This window comes from Hyperolius riggenbachi, chromosome 12 (genome assembly GCF_040937935.1).
Source record: "Hyperolius riggenbachi isolate aHypRig1 chromosome 12, aHypRig1.pri, whole genome shotgun sequence".
Taxonomy (NCBI): Eukaryota; Metazoa; Chordata; class Amphibia; order Anura; family Hyperoliidae; genus Hyperolius; species Hyperolius riggenbachi.
In genome coordinates this window covers 139,625,727-139,647,129 of record NC_090657.1, presented here as the reverse complement: position 1 = coordinate 139,647,129, position 21,403 = coordinate 139,625,727, and the positions used below count along the sequence as shown (strand labels likewise).

General features: G+C 43.8%; 1 protein-coding gene across 8 annotated transcripts in view; it reads left to right on the top strand.

Moving 5' to 3' along the window:
• The window catches only part of MANBAL (mannosidase beta like), a 33,094-nt gene extending 16,466 nt beyond the window's left edge, over nt 1–16,628 (top strand). The window contains exons 1-3 of one of the 8 annotated variants that reach the window (XM_068264261.1): nt 2,719–2,861; nt 12,490–12,659; nt 16,358–16,628. In XM_068264261.1, coding sequence (XP_068120362.1) covers nt 12,510–12,659; nt 16,358–16,465 — 258 coding nt within the window. In that variant the 5' untranslated portion in view covers nt 2,719–2,861; nt 12,490–12,509 and the 3' untranslated portion in view covers nt 16,466–16,628. The other 7 variants (XM_068264262.1, XM_068264263.1, XM_068264264.1 and 4 more) reach the window with 7 other exon arrangements.
• Nucleotides 16,629–21,403: the final 4,775 nt, after the last annotated feature.

The following is a 21,403-nucleotide window of genomic DNA, read 5'->3' as shown; positions in this document are numbered from 1 at the left end:
CTAGGGTAATAAGAGTCTATGGGCCCATTCTCATTCTCTAAAACCGCTAAACGCAAACGCGTAGCCTGCACCATTTTCAGGCGATTTCCCGGTGATCGCGTTTTAGTGCTTTAGAAGCGCAAAACACGATCGCTAAAAAATCACCAGGTGTGAATGGTGAATTTTTGGCGTTAATCGCCAAAAAACGCCAGAGCAAAACGCTAGCAAAATCGCTAGCGTTTAGCGATCAGCAAGTGTGAATGGGGCCTTAGGCAGGACCCTCACTAGTGTTTGCAAATCACTCTCAAAATGCTCATAACAATTTTGCAACGTAACAGTGGAGTGATTTAGAGGAAAGCGATTTTGAGCCTTGCTTTCCCCTATTAAAATGCTACGAAAATGCCTCATGTAGGGCAAATTGAGATTTTGTTAAATCGCAAATGCTCATGTGGGCTCACCTCCATTAACTTTCATTAGCCTAGCTAGCATTTTGGAATCGCTGGTAATTCCCAAACCTGGCTAAAAATGCTCTAGTGGGCTATACTGTATATCCCTTAGGCCTTTTCCATGTGAAGGCTGAACTGTGCATTTTCCAGTCAGTTCAGTATCTGGTGTGTGGGCAAACAAGCTCTTTCTGGCTACAATATAATGCAGCAAATGGCAGCATATGTAACCACTTGTCAGTGTTTGATGTACAGTGCTGCGATGTACATATATGTTCCACCGAGTCACTGAAAAGAGGTTTCCCGCGAGGATGAAAATGGAAGTACAGAGACTACAGGAGGCACACAGACAGGACAGGTGAGTATGCTCCTCCGCAAAAAAAACCCCAAAACACTCTGCAGGGGCCCGGGGAACTACTATAATTTTTTTTTTTGCGGCGGGAGCCTAGACCTGGGGCACCGGTCAACTGACTCTGGGGCCCCAGTGGGCAACCTACTTCTATGTGGGTAAGGGAAGGGAGGCAGGCAGATTTCTAGCTAACACAGCATTAATTTGCCATGAGCAGGGGGTGATGGGCGCAAGGTGGGGGGGAAGGGGGGTGCTAGTCAAGTCATCCCCATGTCATTTTTACCCAGGGCCCTATTTTGCCTAAGATCGGACCGATGGCATCCCAGTCATAAAGAAGCGCATTTCAATTGGGCATGTGAACAGTCCAAACCATGAATGACCAGCCAAAGGTAAGTAAGTAAGTAGCTGGATAGTGTACTGGTTAAAGGACAACGGACCTGAGAGAGATAAGGAGGCTGGCATATTTATTTCCTGTTAAACAATACCAGTTGCCTGGCAGCCCAGCTGATCTTTCATGCATCAGAAGTGTCTGGTCTGAATCTCCCACCTGAAACAAGCATGTGGAAAACACAGTCAAACGTACTGTAAATCTGATATGCATGCTTGTTCAGGATCTATGACTAAAACTATTAGAGGTAGAGGATCAGTAGGACAACCAGGCAATGTGCATTATTTAAAAGGAAATACATTTGGCAGCCTCTTTAGGTCGGTTGTCCTTTTAGGACTCCACTTCTGACATAGGAGACCAGTGTCCAAATCCTGGCTGAAACAAGTACCTATTCAGTAAGGAGTCCTTGGGCAAAACTCTTGAACACTACAGAGTGACCCATTGGGTGCACCCTTAGAGGCTGCAGCTTACAAGGGTTTTGATTCTAAAAGTAGAAATCACTACACAATGTTCATGTCGATCTTCTTTCCTTCAGGCCCGAGCACTTTTACATTTGTGATGTGTGTGTGTTCGTGTATATGTGTTTGTGTGTGGCGATTGGGTGCTTAGGATCATGAGGATTCACCTGCCCGGGTAGTACAATACTTAAACCATGCAGAAGAAAGAACAAGAGGGACCCTAGAAGTAATGAGCAGCAGGGCTTCTGCTCTGACTGTATCCCAAGTGTGTATAATTTAAGGCTACTTTAACACTATATATTGCGCATCCTGAAAAATAGGATCGCAAAGATCATGTAAAGTTGCAACATAGTCTACCTGCAATGTGGCACGTAGAGCACAGCATACATGCAACATACGGTCACACACTGTGTGCTCCACAATAGTCCATCGAAAATCACTGCAGCGAGACCAACAGTGCAAAAAAGCTGCATTGAAATATAATTGCATCACTTTAATGACTTCGAAAAAAAATATATATATATATATATAATTGCATTTTGTAGTGATTAGTGGCGCAACTGATGTAGTGTGAAAGGAGCCTTAATTAGTTCAAGTATCCATTAAAGATATATAGACTACATCTCAATAGGTGTGCAAAATAAAGGCACCTATTTGGCAAAGAATAAAAATATTTGTCACACATATAACGATAGACCAAATAACCTTTATTTGGGGACTGTTTTATACAGTTATAAAATTTATTATTACAGTACTACAAATAAAGACTGTTCATATTTATATATTATTTTATTACAAATGCTGTTCAATTTGTGCATAGCATCAATAGCAGCTAGGTGTGATAGGCTGGCTCCAGGCTGTCACTCTGACTGCCATCGCACACCAGGCTAAGCACAGACCTGAGATCTCCAGAAGTGCCATGCCCTGTACTGATTCAGATATAGTAGTTTGAACAGCATTATAGAGGCTGTCCACATCTGTGTGTGCGGCCATTTTCTTGTAGACCAGAAATTTAGTATTTTACCATCAGCCGCATAATTCAATAGGAACTGTGGCCGCACAGTCTCCTACTGCGCATGCGGGGCAGCGCAAACCCAAAGGCAGCGTAATCAGACACAACACGGGATCGACTGACTTGCAGTGCTTACTGCTTTCTGTATTGTCTGCTTCCTGGAAATCGGATTGTAAAGCTCAGATCACTTCCTGATAGCAGTGGCATCACATCCGGGTCCTGGACATAGTGTGTGTAAGTGATGTGTATGGATACAGCACACACCGGGTACAATATAACATAGCAACAAGCAAGCCAAGTGCTGTCTGTATGTAGGGTTCAGCTCATTCGTTGCTGTTGTGTTCTGTTTTGTTATGCCGATTCCTTCTGTGTGACTGAGGGTGAGATCCATGCACGATAAGCTTTTCTTGTGTTTTGTGATAGCTGCAGAACTTGAAGGGTGGTTGGGCTTTGAATGGGAATAACATCTGTGATGTACACCTTCGTGTTTTTATTATGAAATGTATAAAGTGCTTGCAGTTTGTGAGGTGCTATACAGAATACACAGGACAATTCATATTAATAGTCATCCCGAGGTGGCAAAATAAATTAGTTTGTATGTGTTTCTATGGTTGTGTTCACACATAAAAGGTGTACATTTCCAGTCCAGTCCTGTCAGTTTTGTACAGTTCCAATCCAGTAAGGTAATAATGATAGAAACCTATATGCACCTTCCGCCCATTGCTTTGTTGTGTTTATTGGCAGTGGATCACATCCATAACAAAGAACAATTCACATCATGGTCAACATCAAATACTGCCCTTTGTGGCAGCCGTGGTGGAGGAGATGGGTGGCGGGTAGTAACGGGGGACAAGTGACGGCCGTTTTGTGTCAAACTGACACTTGGTCACGCTGCGTTCCACCCAGGTGTGGAGCTACTTCTACCCAGAGTGCCGCACTACTACTTTTTCTTAAATACAGAAAAAATGATAGAAAACTGACAGGACTGGAAAGTGCAGATTTATGTGTGAACCAAACCTAACACTAGATTTTGGATTTAGCTGTTGGCAGAACCCTACGTTGCAACTTTGTGTAACTCAGCAAAGTAAAAATCTGTCGGCCTCTCCATCTGGGCTGTATTTAGTGTTTGTGCTTGCCTAGGCACTTCAGACCTGTGACACCCAACCATCCCAAGACACTGCTGTAAGGTCTGTGCAGAAAAACGTGTTTTACAGAATGTGCATTTCTGCGCTTGATTTTTTTAAAGTTGCTTTTGTATGTGTTTGTAATAATTTTCCTATTTAACAAGAGAGGAAAAAAATACATTAGTAGATCTGATTTTACAAAAATGCATGCCTTTGTGGCTCCATAGAAAAGAAAAACAAACCCACAAAATAATTGTGTGATTTTAAAACGCATGTAAAATCACATTTCGAATTGCACAACAATGTGATTTTTGTGCAGCCCATAGACCTACATTATATGTGATTTTTTGCATGCGTTTTCCGCTATGCAGCAAACTGTTATGTAATTCTAATAAGTGTGCTCCCTGCCTTTGGGCATAACCACCTCTGTTGCCTTGGAAGGATTGAGCCCACTACTAACCCCTTTACTCCGCCACATGTGAACAGCTGTAGAGGCTAGACTAGGATACAGCCAGGAGGGTGTGTGGCTGATTTGAAGTGAGGTGGGCAATCCCACGAGGAGGGTGTGTGGCTGGTCTGCAGTGAGGTGGCCATAGCCATTATGAGGGTGTGTGGCTGGTTTGAAGTGAGGTGGGCAATCCCACCAGGAGGGTGTGTGGCTGGTCTGCAGTGAGGTGGGCATAGCCACTATGAGGGTGTGTGGCTGGTTTGAAGTGAGGTGGGCAATCCCACCAGGAGAGTGTGTGGCTGGTCTGCAGTGAGGTGGGCATAGCCACTATGAGGGTGTGTGGCTGGTCTGAAGGAGGGGCATAGCCAGTGCAGGAGGGTGTGTGGCTGGTATGAAGGGAACCAGGAACATAGCCAGTGCAGGAGGATGTATGACTGGCCAGAAGGAGGCAAGAGGCATAGCTCATGCAGGAGGATGAGTTCTGGTCTTAAGGAGGCCAGGAGCATAGGTAGTGCAGGAGGATGTGTGGCTGGTCGGAAGGCAGCGAGAAGCATAGCAAGTGTACAGGTGTGTGGTTGGTCTGTTGGAGGGAAGTGAAATAGCCAGTGCAGAAAAGAGTGTTGCTGGTCTGAAGGAGGTAAGGAGCATAGCCTGTGCAGGAGGGGATGTGACTGGTCTGATGGAGGGGAGTGAAATAGCCAGTGCAGAAAAGTGTGTTGCTGGTCAGAAAAAGGCAAGGAGCATAGCCAGTGCAGGAGATTGTGTGGCTGGTCTGAAGAGGGCAATGAGCATAGCTAGTGTAGGAAAGTGTGTGGCTGGTCTTAAGTGGGTGAGGAGCATAACCAGTGCAGCAGGCGAACACGCTGAAACCAGCGCAGGAGATTTGGGCGCAGCTGGCACCACCATAGGCCGTAATAGGAAATACAGCTATAGCAGGCACAGGGAGTAACTTCAGCGCTGTCAGAAGACGGAGCTGAAGTTACTTTTAAAACCTAATCATTGGTCTTCCAGCAATTGCTGGAAAACAAATTATTTCATTCCCCATTATCCATGGCAGCTTGGAGGGGCAATAGTATTTAATACGACCAGGACTTGTGCTGCAGCAGGATCAGCCATATACCGGCTGAATCCTGCACCCAAGTCTCCAGCGCCGTTATCTCTCGTACGCGCAGCAGGGTAGGTTGCGGAGGGGGCGAGGAGCATAGCTAGTGCAGGAGGGTTTGTGGCTCAAATTTTACCGCTTTATTTGCATACCCCAGATAGTTGGATTATATCCTCTGGGGCACATTGTACCTCCAGATCAGAATAAAGTATCCTAATCGTGGCCCTTTATGGAGCATGAGCCCTGGTCATTCCCTTACAGTTATATTTTTTTCCTGTTACCCTCATGTGATTTGTCTACCTGTTAAAATTTTCTAGAAACTTCAATAAATACTTTGAAACATAAATTTTACCGTTTTTTATGTGAATGAAGCCTTCTTCAGCTAAATGTTCTGTTTTAAAATTTGATCACTTGCCCAAAAGCAGCAGAGCTGAGAGTCAGTTTCAGTCAGAGCAAAAGCTGATTGGCTAGTCTTATTCAGTACTAATAGAGTGACTGGATGCTTGTCTCCTAATATTTGAGTCTCATCTACTGACAGTAAAAAGGATCAAGACTGTGGAAAACTGTATACTTACCTGAGTAGTTTTCCTTTCCTAGTGTTTGTCCATGTCAGTATACTACTGGGCAAAGCCCCGCCTCCCTTTGCCCTAATAGGACAATAAATTTATAAAAACTCTCCCACACCCCCTGCCATCATGTTATTAGCACGAGCCGACAGCATAGGGTGGGGCCGTATACTGACATGGACAAACACTAGGAAAGGAAAACTACTCAGGTAAGTATACAGTTTTCCACATTCCCTAGTGTTTGCCATGTCAGTATACTACTGGGCAATAACTAGACAAAACAAGGGTGGGTATGCTGCACACAAATTTAATATAAGTTAACCCATATTATAAACAAACATTATACTGCATCATCCACAGCAGAGGAAATAATTCTCTTTCCAAACTGAATAGTTGAGAGGGCAGCCAGCTCTACACAATAATGTCTCAAAAAGGTGTGATCTGTCGACCAATTAGCTGCCTTACATACTGTCATCAATGGCACTTTATTCAGTGCTGCCCATGAAGAAGATATACTTCTTGTTGAGTGGGCATTAATGTCCTGCGGGGGCTCCAAGCCACTTGACTTATAGGCCGCCTGAATCAATTTAACAATCCAACAAGCCAACGTTCTTGTGGATGCCATTTTGCCTTTCCTATATCCCGAAGGGACAATGAACAGTCTATCTGAGTCTCTTATACTCTCAGTTGCCTGAAGATATGCTTTAATTGTAGACGGAATATCTAACGAATGAGGCTTAGATGGATCCTCCTGTGATTTAAATGATGGAAGAGTCCATTCCTGATTTAGATGAAGTGAAGATGTACATTTTGGAAGAAAGGATTGCACTGGGTATAACACCACTCTATCTTGATAAAACTCCAAATATGGCTCCTTATGAGACAAAGCTTGCAACTCAGAGATTCTCCTACCTGATGTAATTGCTATCAAAAAAAACGTTTTCCATGAAAGGTCCTGCAGTGTAACTGTTTCCTTTTTAAATTGCTCAGATGATAAAAATTCTAGGACTAGAGGTAGATCCCATTTAGGAAATCTTGGTTTAAACGGAGGTCTTAGCTTTATCGCTGCTTTAAAGAACTGCTTCACCAATGGATAAGATGACCAAGATATTCCTGAAAAAGATGAAATAGCTGACACATGCCTACGTAACGTTGAGTAGGATAATTTAAGATCTAGTCCCCTCTGTAAGAATGCCAAAAGATTACAAGGTTTTATACTAGATGGTGAGAAACCCTGAACTTTTGCAAATTCACCAAAAGCTTTCCAGACTCTATTGTAAGACATGACTGTTGTAGGTTGCTTAGCCCTAAGTAATGTCTCCACTACTTCTATAGAACATCCCGAGTTCAACAGCCTAGCCCTTTCAAAATCCAGGCCATCAGGTGTAATTGCCCCAGATTGCCATGTTTCATGGCCCCCTGGGATAGCAGATCCTCCACCAATGGGAGTGGAATCGGCTTCTCTTGGGCCATCTGTAGAAGAAGGGGGAACCATGGTCTTGCTGGCCAGTGTGGAAGGATCGCTATCACCACAGTTTTGTGAAAACTCAGTTTCTGCAGGAACTTGAATATGAGTGGAGTCGGTGGGAATGCATACGCTGTTCTGAACCACCATCGTTGCGTCAATGCATCCACTGCCAATGCTTGGTGATCCGGAAATCTCGAAAAGTATAGTGGTGTCTTGTTGTACTTCCGAGATGCAAATAAGTCCACTTGGGGCATCCCCCATTTGCTCACTAGCTGGTAAAATATTTTTCGGATTCAAAGACCACTCGTTGTTGTCCAGGCAATGTCGTGAAAGGAAATCTGCCTGCTGATTCTGTGGACCTGGAATATACACAGCTGAGATCTCCGTGAAATATTTCTGTGCCAAGTTTATTATCGGGGAAACTTCTTTCATTAACGATTTGCTGTGCGTACCCCCCTGCTTTCTCACATAGGAAACTGCCGACACATTGTCCATCCTGAGCAATACCGACTGATCCTTCAGTGATGGAAGAAAATATTGGATAGCCCGATGGGCTGCCCTGAGTTCCAGCACTTTCGAGACTATTTGCTGATTCGCCACCTTCCAGACACCTTGGGCTGACTGCCCTTCTAATACCGCTCCCCAGCCTATTATGCTGGCATCTGTGGTAATCACCTTCCACTGTGGAGGGAAAAGGTTTCGAGGTTTGGTCAAGTTGTGGCTGTTCATCCACCACCTCAGGGAATCCTTCACTGTTTCTGGAATGTATATCCTTTGCTTCAAGTCTCGCTTGTCCCATTGATTGAGAAAATTCAGCTGTAAAGTCCTCAAGTGCCAATGAGCCCATGGCACCATCTGGATAGTTGACGACATCAGACCTAATATTCTCTGACACTCTGTTGCTTGTACGAAGTCTTTTAGCACGAATTGTCGAATTATATTCTGAATTTTCATTACTTTTTCTTGTGGCAATGAAATTGTCTGTTGGACTGTATCTATTATTGCTCCCAGAAACAACATCCTTTGCGTAGGAATCAAAAGACTTTTCTCGTGATTCAGAATCCATCCGAACTTCTCCAACGTCTCTATCAGTATCGACTGATGCTGCAGTAATAAGTGTCTCGACGCGGCCAGGAGAATGATATCGTCCAGATAATGCAGAACGCGTATTCCCTGAAGGCGTACTATTGAAATCACGGCTAGAAGTACCTTGGAAAACGTCCGCGGCGAAGTGGCGAGGCCGAAAGGAAGACAAACAAATTGCAGATGGAACTGACCCACCGCAAACCGAAGAAACTTTTGGTACTTCTGCCGTACCGGAACGTGAAAATACGCGTCCTTTAAATCTATGGACGACATCCAATCTCCTGGCCGCATCGACATTATGATAGAGGACAGGGTTTCCATCTTGAATCTTGGAATGTGAATAAACTTTTTAATTTCTTTAAATCTAAAACTGGTCTCAGATCTCCTGACTTCTTCTTTATCAGAAAGATTGGAGAGTAGAAGCCTGTACCTTCTTCTGAAGGCGGAACTGGACAAACCGCCTTCTGACATATTAGTTTGGACACATAATCCTCTAAGATCCTCCTTTTGTCTCTTGATTTTGGAACTTTTGTTACCACCAAACTGTCCTTTGGTGTACCACCTTTGAAAGTCCATTCGTGACCCAGTGAAACCGTCGATTTCACCCAGGCATTGTCTATAGTTCCCGTCCAGATGTCCCTGAATTGCTGTAGTCTGGCCCCCACCGGAACAACTTGGACGGGCCTCGTTTCAAAAAGACGTATTCGCTGCTGATGCTGCACTAGGCCCTTTAGATCTGTTTGCTCTCTGGAAACTCTGATTTGGCCGCCAGTTTCTTCTGAACTCCTTTCCAGGTCTATACGATTTGGCTTCAGAAAATTTATTATATACTTGCTTCCTGTACTGAGGGAATCTTCCTCCAGTTTGTTTCCTGAATTTACGATCCTGTGGCAAGAGACCAGACTTACCGCCAGTAACCCGTGAGATGGCTGCGTCCATTTTTGGCCCAAATAAGTTTTTTCCATCAAATGGGATCTTTGACCAGGATTGCTTTGAAGTTGGGTCTGCCGCCCATGGTTTTAGCCACAAACATCTTCTAGCCATAATTGAATATAGCATGGACCGGCTTGAGGTTCTAACCAGGTCAATACTTGCCGCCCCTACAAAATCTGCCGTTAGTGACAACTCCTGAAAGGCAAATGACAGTTCTTCTACCGTTTCCTTCCTCTTTATTGCCTTCTGCAAATCTTCAACCCATACCTTCAATGCCTTCGCTACTGAAGTCAATGTTATAGCGATTCTGGCTGATTCTCCTGATGACAAGTAACACCTCTTAAGGTCCTGGTCTATCTGGCGGTCTAATACATCTCTAAACAGAGTAGAATCTTCCATTGGCAACGTAACATTTCTCACTATTTTCATTAGAGAGGCATCAACCAGTGGGCTCGACTGCACCAGATTTTCACTCTCCTCAGCAAGGGGATACAACTTCTGAAACCTGTTCTTCAAAGAAGGCTTTTTCACCGTCTTTTCCCATTCATGCAAAATAAGCTCCCTAATCTCTTCCATGAGAGGGAAAACTATTTTTTCTTTACTCAACTGTTTGTAATATCTCTTTCTTTTATTTTTTGGCGAAGAAACTTCTTCTTCCCATTCAATTGCCTGTTTGACTCGTGTGACAAATGGCGGAACTAATGAAAAGTCAAACCCTAGACCCTCATCATCAGAGTCTGAACTTGAATCTGACAGTTCCGATTCTGGGGAGGATGCACGTGCTGGCTCGGGTTGGGGTGACTTATTAGTCACTGCGATTTCCGAGACTGCATCTTTCACCACTTGTTTGATCAGAGATGAGACATCTCTTCCTTCTCTCGCAATATCTGCATAACATAAGTCACACACTTTTTTATCGGGCAGGGAAGGCCTTCCACATATCCAGCAACTATCCACTGGAGGACCTGTTGGAACTTGAGCCTGCGCACCAGAAGGTCCTGCGCGGACCTCTAGTACGGATTTGTCATCTTGTCCTGAGGATGGCTACTCTTCAACTTTTCTTTTGAACTACTTCTATGCGTTGATTCAACTTGCTCTTTAGAAACATGCTTTTGTGATTTTGATCTCTCTCTTGACTCGTCTCGTCGAGAGCTCCCTCGAGACTTGGAGTCTTCCTTATTCCTGCCAAAAAAAATGACGATAAAAAATCGTCAATATTTTGATCGAGAGAATTCAGCTCACAAAAAAAAATTAATACTTACCACCCTTACCTATTAGTTCTCGAACTAGATTCGAGCTTATGGTACTCTCCACTATGTTTTCCCATTGCAGCGGCTGAAAGAAAATAACGAACTATGAGGACTGCTCTTGTATGCCCCTCTCAAATTATAAACAATAGGATAATGTCTATGTGCACATTTATAACGTAAGAAGAATCTACTACTTCAGATAGTGTACCATTGATAATATCCATATCCATATACATATATATATATATATATATATATATATATATATATATATATATATATATATATATATATATATATATATATATATATATATATATATATATATATATATATATATATATATATATATATATATATATACATACACAATAAACACACACTCATCTATATCCAAATCCAAGACCTGTAATAGCAATCTCCATGCTAACCGCTATACAAGCCTAAATACATAAATATTTATCCTACATACCTGCGACCAAAAATACAACCAATACACATACCCCTTATGCATCTTAAAGAGGAACTCCAGTGAAAATAATTTAATATAAAAAGGTGCTTAATTTTTACAATAATTATGTATACATGATTTAGTCAGAGTTTGCTCATTGTAAAATCTTTCCTCTCCCAGATTCACATTCTGACATGTATTACATGGTGACATTGTTACTGTGGGCAGATTATGTAGCTGTTCTGGCTTTAACAGACAGCTATAAACAGCCATTTCCTGTGTGTGTCATTGTTACATTGTGGCAGTTTGCCCAGAGTACCTTACGGTACCAGAGCCTCTTGTGGGAGGGGTTTCAGCACAAAATCAGTCATACAGCGCCCCCTGATGGTCTGTTTGTGAAAATCATTATATTTTTCATGTAAAAGTGGGTATCAGCTACTGATTGGGATAAAGTTCAATTCTTGGTCGGAGTTTCTCTTTAAGGCTTGCTGCCCCTTATGAGGAACAGCCGAAATAAAGATACTCCACAAAAGAACCACATCAGCTGCATACTGCAGCCTATTGTATCAAACAAACTATACCACAGTAATCCTTCATCCATGTACTGCCATACAGACATGGACACTCTGCTGAATAGGTAACAATAGAACCAGCATCCTACCTGTCCTGTGCACCGACACGATCCTGGGGTAGCCAGAGCTCCAGTCACCACCTCCGCAGCAGCCACTGTGGAGAGAACGCTATTGCCCCGTTTAAATCTCCCCAAAGCGGAAGTTCTACGCCGGGAGACCATCCACCCATAACAAAAATGGCCGCCGGCTCCCTTCCGCCAGACCTCTGCTAATACAGAGGAAGTCTCGCGCGTGCGCGCGAGAACTCAGCCGCACTTCCCAGCATTACCCGGAAGGAGGAATGACTACACGCTGCCCCATTCTGTGGACCTGGAGCTGGCCGAATCAAACATATCAGCCCTAAAAGCTGCAGGGAAGCCACGATACCCTTTAGGTATCCAAAGTGGTCGCAGGAACTTAGATTACATGCCCCGGAGAGTACCAGAGGGGGCTCCTTGTCTTATTGGAGCCTTTAGCTACCGAAGAGCAAGGACTACAGCAGAGAGCCACACTGCTGGACCCGCCAAGCGGAGGTAAGGGAAACAAAAAACCTGCTGGAGGCGAGGACAAAAAAAGGAATGATGGCAGGGGGTGTGGGAGAGTTTTTATAAATGTATTGTCCTATTAGGGCAAAGGGAGGCGGGGCTTTGCCCAGTAGTATACTGACATGGCAAACACTAGGGAATGTAGTATGTCGTAGGTTTACTGTATGTATTGTAGACCGTTCTTTAGTTTGATGAAGGATAAGACAGGTTTACTTTCTGGCACCAATAACTCAGTTGGGTTTACACCCTTTTGTTTTAACCATTCTGATCTCTTAGCAGGTTGGTGATCATACAGGATGCCTGAGCCTTTGGATCTCTCCCCCCCAGACATACCGGAGCCCAGCTTCCTGGAGATCTTGCTTCGCTATGGACTCTTCTGTGGGGCCATCTTTCAGCTCATCTGCATTCTGGCTATTATATTCCCTGGGAGCAAATCACACGATGTGGTGAGAGATCTGTAAACTAACTGCACTGCACACAAACCTAATACGGCCACAGAGTAGCTAACCTGCAGGACCACACCAAAGGCAAATCATTCCATGCAGTCAGAAGAGAACAGAGTTGATGGTTGTATGTGAATTGTGAATAGTGATGTTAGCGACGAGTATGTAGATACTCATCGCAATTTTAAATTAGCACTGCCTGCGGCACAGTGGGGTATTTTACCTATGCCGCCTATAGCTGATGCTTCCACTTGCGGTCCACATAACTTCACTACTTCCTCCTTCAAACCCAGAAGCAGGCAGCTATGAATTATAGTAGCAGTGTGGGAATGAGAAATCTGAATTTCAGCATAGCTGTTACTGTCATGGTCCCTTGTTTCTTGCTAATGGACTGATTTAGCTTATTACAAGTGTGAAATAATGTTATATTTGTGCTACCATCATGACCACTCAGATATACAGTAGAGCTATTGGAGAGCTATTGTTTAAAAACTGTACACTTTCAAAGTGGGATGAAACTCCTTGTTAACTGGAAAAAAAAATCCTCCAATGAGAAATTTCTTGTTTTTAATGCTCAATGACAGATTTAGTAGACATGTGATATGAAAAATAGAAAATAATATTTCTGCTGCTTTCCACCTTTATGGTTTCTCTGTGATGCCAAAAGTGACAGCAGCAAACATCACCTAGATTGCTTTTCAACCTGGGGTACTTTGCTGTTGGCCAGGTGGTACACTCTAAGTTTGCCTGCCTCTTGTCCTGGTCCCGTCCTGCTACCACAAGGTTCGGCTACCCCTTGCTCGCTCCTCGCTGTGCTGCCCTGCGGCATACTTCAGACCAGTGGTGAGGAGACACCCAGGCAAATGGTGCACAGTGACTGTGGCTATACTTCAAATACAGGAAGTGACATCACTACTCACTTCCTGTATTTGAAGTATACGTGTCATCACTGTGCACTGTGTGCCTGGCTATCTCTTCACTGTGGCCAGCAGCACAGCGAGGAGAGAGCAAGGGGGAACCAAACTTTGTGGTGAGTCACTGCTTAGCTGTCTGGTGGTGGGGGAGGCTACCTATATTTAAACAGGGGAGGGAGGAACTGGAAAGGCTACCTGTATTGACAATCTACTTACAGATTGCCAGTAATTGCAATCTGTAGGCTAGCAATTTGATTTTAATCCTTTTCCCCACCAATACCTCCTGCTATTCCCCTCCCATATGCTCCCCCTTTTCTTAGTGTACCTGTAAGGAAAAAGTGCCCTTGGGAGGGGGAAGTTCTGGATCCTAAAGAGTCTTCTCCCTTCCTCCTCAGTAGAAGGGATCTAGCGCTGGGACCCCCCTGAAGATCTCCTTGTCGGAGTGAGCGCATGCGCATTAGCGGCTCTCCGGTCTGGCTCAGGTGGAAACAGCCGAGCCTGATCGGGTCAGATCTACTGCGCATTGGTGGTACTTGAAATTTTTCAAGCAATAACAATGGTGTAATTAGTGGTAAGATTTGAAAGCCCTAATCTAGACAACAGGCTTACATCACTGTGTAAACTATGATAATAGTGTCTTTATCTTTTTCGAAATAGGAAGCTTTCTGTTATTTGCATGCTGAGATAAGCTTATTACTGTAGCTAATAGATAAAAAAAAAACTTCCCACTATGCCGCTGGCAGTGCACAGTTCCTGCAACTAGACAAAGGCATTCAGACCAGGTTAAAAAAAAAAATGGGGGACAAATAGGGACCTATTTTAGAAAAAAAAATGGGGGGGGGGGGGGGGTTGCATACATAATTTTGGGGCACTGATTTTTTTTTTTTTAAATGGAAATTATATTTAATGTTTGGATGTTACAACCCCCTTTTGTACACATTCTCAAAACAATGCACCCATAAGGATTGGGACTTGATCCCTCAGTCAACAGTTCGGGGCCAAGTACATGTGATGTGTTCTGTAGCTATGGAGGGGAGGAGGGATGACAGGCTGGTGCATGATGGAGCGGCTTCCAGTGGGAGGGGAAAGGAGGAGAACAGTAACCCGCCCTGTGCTTGGACAAGATGATCGGGCATTCCAGCTCTCTAGGGGATGCATTAGAGTGTACCAGAGCTGAGAAAAAAAAGTTTTATAAATACCTGGGGCTTCCTCCAGCCCCATGCACACGGACCGCTCCCACGCCGCCATCCTCCGTCTTCTCCCTCTTCAACCGGGTCCCGTAACTTCAGCCAGTCGCGGCCAGTCTGCGCAAAAGAAGTGCACCCTCTACTTATCTCTGCAGCAGCCGCCAGAGAGATACGTAGAGGGTGCACTTCTTTTGCACAGATTGGCCGAAACTGGCTAAGGTTATGGGACCCGGTACCGAAAAGCGATCCGTGCGCATGGGGCTGGAGAAATCCCCAGGTATGTATAAAACTTTTTTTTATCAGCTCTGTTTTCCTTTAAGGTTGCTATACTCATGCTAGATTTCCACACTCACTTGTGTATGTGTCTTTATAGTCAGTGTCCAAGGCCTTTTCTAATAATGGGTACCTCTACCGCTCATAAGAGATCACTTCTGTTAAAACTGTTGGAAAGAAAGTTTCTTCCTTAGACCATAACAGCCAATGAGCTTTAAAATGGGCATCTACCTTCAACATCTAGAAACCTTCACAAAACCATATGTAATGAAGGGTATGCAGGGTAGGGGATGCATCAATGCAAATGAGGGAGGAGTGAAACCTCTCCCTTTGCTCTCTGAAGTACACTGCCAAAATTCAAAGGAGCACAACATTCCAAAACGGATAAGCAGCTATTCTTTTCTTACTGCACTCGACTTGGCTTTATATGCTGTTTGAAAGCTGTGACGCTTAGGTGGGTAAAAGTGAGCTTTCTCCACGCATAATTCTGCACAAAATGTCAGCTATTGCAGAACAGTGGCACACACGTGACTTCCCATACGATGCTGAATCTGCCAACCAGCAGGACAAAAATTGCTGATTATTTTATGAAAAGATTTTCTTCTGTAAAGCCCTTATTCGTCCACCCAGTTATGGCATCGTCTGTAAAGGTGAATACAAGCCACCCGTTTCTCACACAATTTTCATATCTGATGAAGCTGTTTCAGAGAAAGTCACGTGACCCAGGGATCTCTCAGCAGAGTGGGAGTATCTTCTTTATCTCCTGACTACCCTCACCTGCTTCTGCTGTGGGCAAATGATCAGCTGTGTGTTCACAGGGAAAGACTGGCTGATACCCTCTGACAGCTCCTCCCCCAACTATTTTTTGTGGGTGATGAGCATAGTTTTGACTACTTATATGATCTGCTGAAGAATATTCTGTAACTGATGTGTATAAAAATGCATGAATATTGCTTGCAGCTCAGTTGAGCTGAGAACCCTATGTGCAAACTGAGTTAATGAATCTCCCTGTCCTTCCTTGCCCGGTCTATCAAATTCTGAATATAACATGTTATCTACTACCTTACTAGACCTTCACATTGTTTGCTATGCTTATTAGACATATGAAAACAGCTATTAGTAACTCGCACATTCACACTCACTATACATACTAGGTGTTCTGACTGCACTTGGTGCATCATTGTAGCAGTTGAGAGACTCGGTCACCGCTAAAGCCAGAAGACCAGCATGACACTCAAACTATAAAGATGGCTACCTCTATACTACAGGTTCCCTTTAAGTGCTTCATAGTGGTCTTAACCTTCAGTTCTTTTTAACCCTCCTCCAGGAACCTGAGACTGCAGAGGTGAAAAGCACAGAGGTACTGAGAAAACCAAAACCTGCCCCAGTGACCACTAGTAAAAAGCAGAAGAAGGAGACCAAGAAGAAGAGGTGAGGTGAGCCACACTCCCAGCAGTCATTCCTGAGGGCTTCACCTGGACTCGTCGCACTTCCAGTTTTCTGGCCTTTCACAACCCTACAATTTCTGTTGCATGCTACACGACTCTACTTTGGAATTTGCACAAGGAAAAAAAAATAAACTCCACTTTCGCGATTCAGTTATGACTTCCAGTGCCCTCTTATGAAGAATGCATGTTTCCTTCAACCAACAGATTGAACAGATCCAGTCAGAAATAGATATGATCAATTGTCCTAAGAACATTTCTACTGTAGGTGAAATAGCAGAGAAGCTCAGTTTGTACATCTGTTCTATTTCTACCTCTCTATTTCGCTGATAATGGTCATGTGATCAACCTGAAGTACCCAGGCAAACAGATCGACCATGACTTTTCTAGGAGAATTGGTCATCTCTAGTCAGGAATAGGCATTGACCTAAATGTCCAATCTGAAATTGATCTGCCAGTGACATTGTACCTCCCTAGAATGATTGCTTTGTCCCGTTGTTTTACTGGATTGTTATTCCACACTTCAGTTCAGTGTCAAAATTGGGAGACCATAGCCGCAGCACTGGTGGTAGTGCTGTGTAGCTTGCACTGGTAACTTGCGCGCGGTCCTTTTTTAATTAAAGGAAGCTCTTTTAACCCCGCCCTGAGGACATGATCACTTTGATCGGCTCAATAGGCTTCCTGTCACTTGACAGATTAAAGGACTTCCGATGCGAAATTAAAAATCTATGTTTTACTCACCTGAGGCTTCTTCCAGCCATGAGCAGCAGTCTCAGTCCCTCGCCGCAGCCCCAGTCCTCTTTGGTGTCTCGCTCGCTGCCGGCAATGATGGCAACCCGCCAGCAGGGTCGACTCTTCTGTGCTGTCATCTGGAGCGTACTGCGCCTGCGCAGTAGTTATGCGCTGGCGCAGTACGCGCCAGGTGACATTGACTCAGAAGAGCCGACCCTGCTGGCGGGTTGCCATCATTGCGGGTGGCCAGCAGGGACACCGAAGAGGACCGGGGCTGGGGTGAGGGACTGAGACTGCTGCTTGGGGCTGGAGGAAGCCCCAGGTGAGTAAACATGTATTTTTTCCTCTGAACGATAATTATCTACATACCTTTACGTTGTCTGTGTGAAGTCCCATTCCTCAGATATACCCACTTCCTGTCTGTAGACAACAAGTGCAAAGACAGTAAGTGGAAAAATCTGTGAATTCACAAAAACAATGTATAGGTCAAGGGAAGAATATACAAATTACTTTTAATTTACAAAGTAGACATCTAGTTCTAGTACAATTTAATACTGGAGCATTAAAACAATTTCAGAATAAACATTTGAATTATATGCTGTACTAGTAGACCTAAGCCCATTTCAAAACGGGCTCTAGGTCTGTGTTGAAACCCCGCCTCCCTCCCCTCCTCTTCCTTCCCTCTCATCCCTCCCGACCACCGCACAGTCACCACACATGCCGCCCGCCCCTTCTGGCCCGTACTCCCTCAGCTCTCCTCAGTCTCTGCGTCCCTCCCTGCACATGCGCAGTAGCGCAAAACACGACACACAAACACACACACACACATACACACCGGAAGTGCAGGGATGGGACACAGAGACAAAGGGGTTTTATTATAGAGGATAAGCTGTTGGTGACTAGATAAATTGCATACTGTAACTGCAGCTATTTGCCATGCATCTTGCTAACTGCCATATATTTGAGATCCACATTTTGCATTTGCTTAGATTGCCATAACATTTCTAAATTCCTTGAGAGTCTCCTTTATGAACAAAAATCTTTAGGTACCAGACATGTCCGATAGTATATGTTTATGTTGCTCAGCAAGTCATAGAAGCTATATGTTTTGCAGTATCCAATTAGCTACACTTTTACTCTGAGGTGTTGCAGTTGTTGGGCTTCCCCGTCCTTGTTTTACACAGTCACTACATTGTCTGCCCATAGTGCACATACAGGGCAAGGGGAATCAATACTGTTTAACTACTGGTGTTTCTACAATGATAGATTTGTGCTGTTAGTTGAAAAATAAACACTAATGTTGATATGAACTGTAATAATTACTGTATAAATGCCTTTCAAAACTGTTAATGCAAGCGCAGGACTCTAGCAGAGAGATGACCACCAGAGGGAGCTCTTAGCCAACACAAAGGCCTGTGTTTATAATAGGTAGAAGCTTGTTACTCAAAGAGGAACTTAATCCTGCAAAAAAAAAAAAAATCAGTTTTACTCGCTGGGGCTTCTACTAGCCCCCTGCAGCCGTCCTGTGCCCTCACAGTCGCTCACGAATCCTCCTGTCCCCCGCCCCCAGCTTCTTTTGTTTCACCAACAGGCCTGGCCACACAGTCTCCTTTGCGCCTGCAAAGGACGGTATTGTGGACGGGAACGCAAAGAAAGAAATGCGTGGCCAGGCATGCGCAAGCGCAGTGAGCTTGTCGGCCGAAAATGCAAGTGGCTGGCGGCGGGGGGCTGGTAGAAGCCCAGGTGAGTAAAACTGATTTTTTTTTTCTTTTTTCCCAGGCTTAAGGATGCCTTTAAAGTACAACTGTAATGAGAGGGATATGGAGGCTGCCATATTTATTTCCTTTTAAACGGTACCAGTTGCTTGCCTATCCTATTGATCCTGAACAAGCATATGTAGATAGATGTTTCTGACATTATTGTCACATCTGACAAGATTAGTTGCATGCTTGTTTCTGGTGCTATTCAAACACTACCGCAGCTAAATAGATCAGCAGGTCGGCCAGGCAACTGGCATTGTTTAAAAAGGAAATACATATGGCAGCCTCCATATTCTTCACACTACATTTGTCCTATAAAGAGCAAGTGTAGAGAAATTACATTTTATTCAATTAATATGTACAACTGATGTATACTTTTCCATTATGTTCAAAACAGGTTTCAAAGTGTATTCATTTCTCTCTTCATATTCTGTCATGTTTTCCTTTTTGTTGGTTCTGTAGTTTCTGACAGGTCTGCAGGGCAGTTCATTTTAGCACAGATGACTCTATGCAGCTGTAGTTTTGCTTATAAAGGGTTTTCCCTCTGAGGCTGTGGAAGCAACCTTGGTGCAAGTTCAATGGCTTCCACTGCTCCCATGTGGGCACCTAAGGTAGCAGGTTGTACTTTTCAGATTACTACTGTGACCTTGCAGAAGCATAGCACATCAAAGGATCTCACAGTACTCAAACAGATGTAGTTACAAGCAGCTTTGTGTGGCTGTTCTTAATGATCTGTACAACACATGCTGGTACGTGTGTAGTATAGAGCTCTCCGGCCACACAGAGCTGTCCTCGGCTAAGTCTGTCCAAGTGATATTTATTTCCTGCGTTTCAAGTGTTAAAGTAGTGCTGTTGTCTATGCAAATGGTCCAGCCAAACACAACCTGCTGTCCTGAAAATTAAGTAGAAGGCAAAAACACTTTTATCTGGCTGAAGAAACACTGCTGATTACATTTCAGTGTTGAAGAGTTCAATGGGTGGTTACCTCTGTTTGTTTTGCAGCTGAATTAAGATGATTTTACATGAGACTGTCATGGCTGAATTTTATAACCCAGTCTTAAAAATGAAGCCTATAATCTGAATATAAAAATATGAGATTATGTTTTCTATGCTACTCATGTTTTTTTCGTAACACTATATTTTATTCAAGATAATAATAAGTGTACAAGACATAGAATGCAGTTGGGACTATAGAACCCAATAGGTGTATACAGTACAGATATAACTTTTAACAAAATCTTCAGTCTGAAGTGTCAGACTCAGAAAATATCTCTGCAAGAATGTTCTGGGGTTAAGGAAGGACCAGGGAAGTTGGAGTCCATGTTATGGGTGGAGTACAAGAACAGAGATAGGAGATGAGTGGAGGTATCCTTGGGTTCATATAAACACATTTGCTGGGAGCAGCCGAAAGGCGTGTGTAAGGTTCTATAGAGGGTGTGTGGGAAAAGCTGAGGAGGGCTTCCTGTTCGAGAAAGAAAATTCTGAATATTGACATTGAATTGGAGAGGAGGAAGAGGAGGGGAGAGAAGAAAAAAAAAGGGGGGGGGGGCAAAGGGAGGAAGGTGGGGGGATGGGAGGGGAGAGGACAGAGGGATAGTGGGGCTATGCTACTCATGTTTTATTAACCACTAGTACTAAACATACAATGAAGTATCTTATATAGGTTTATATATAAAAGGGAAAGTCAGGAGACCGTACAACCACAGATAACAAAGCAACAGTACATACACAGAATTTCTTACAGCCGACGTCCGCTCTGTACGCAGATTTTCCACCTTCCTAGAAAAGATTATCTGATATTGATAGTAAAGTTATTTCTCCATGCAGATAAGTGTCCACAGAGTCCCACGGCTTTACAAATGTAGCATTCTCCTCAAGGCTTGTCAACAGGCTTGTGTATTTACAGTACATGGAAAACGATAATAAGACATTAACTCACTCCTTTTATGATTACTGAATGTTATTGTCGGTGTACACATAGTCAGAAGTGAACATAAGGTGGTGAAAAAAAAAGTTGGATACTTACTTAGGTAGAGAGCAGCCTCTGGATAGTCCTGAGGCTTCCCATGTCCTCCTCGCCCCCACCGTTGCTGCACTTAGACCCTTTATGCATATCTGACAAAAGCATGTACGAGTGCCGCCGTATTGCGCCCTCTGTTGGTGTCCACAAGCAGCTACTGTGCAGGCACATATGGCCAAGCTTGTGCGTGGCTGCAAACTAAAAGAGGGTCACAGCCAGCGGCAGTAGTATCTAGAAGGATGTGGGAAGCCTCTGGGAGAGGCTTCCCTCTTTTTGGTAAGTATTTGACTTTTGTTTTCTTCGTTACCTTGGGTTTTTCTTTTAAAGAGGCACCCTAACAACATATGGTAAAATGTAATACATTATTCAGGATACCCACTTTTACTTTAATTCTCCTGGCTTCAACATCAGAAACA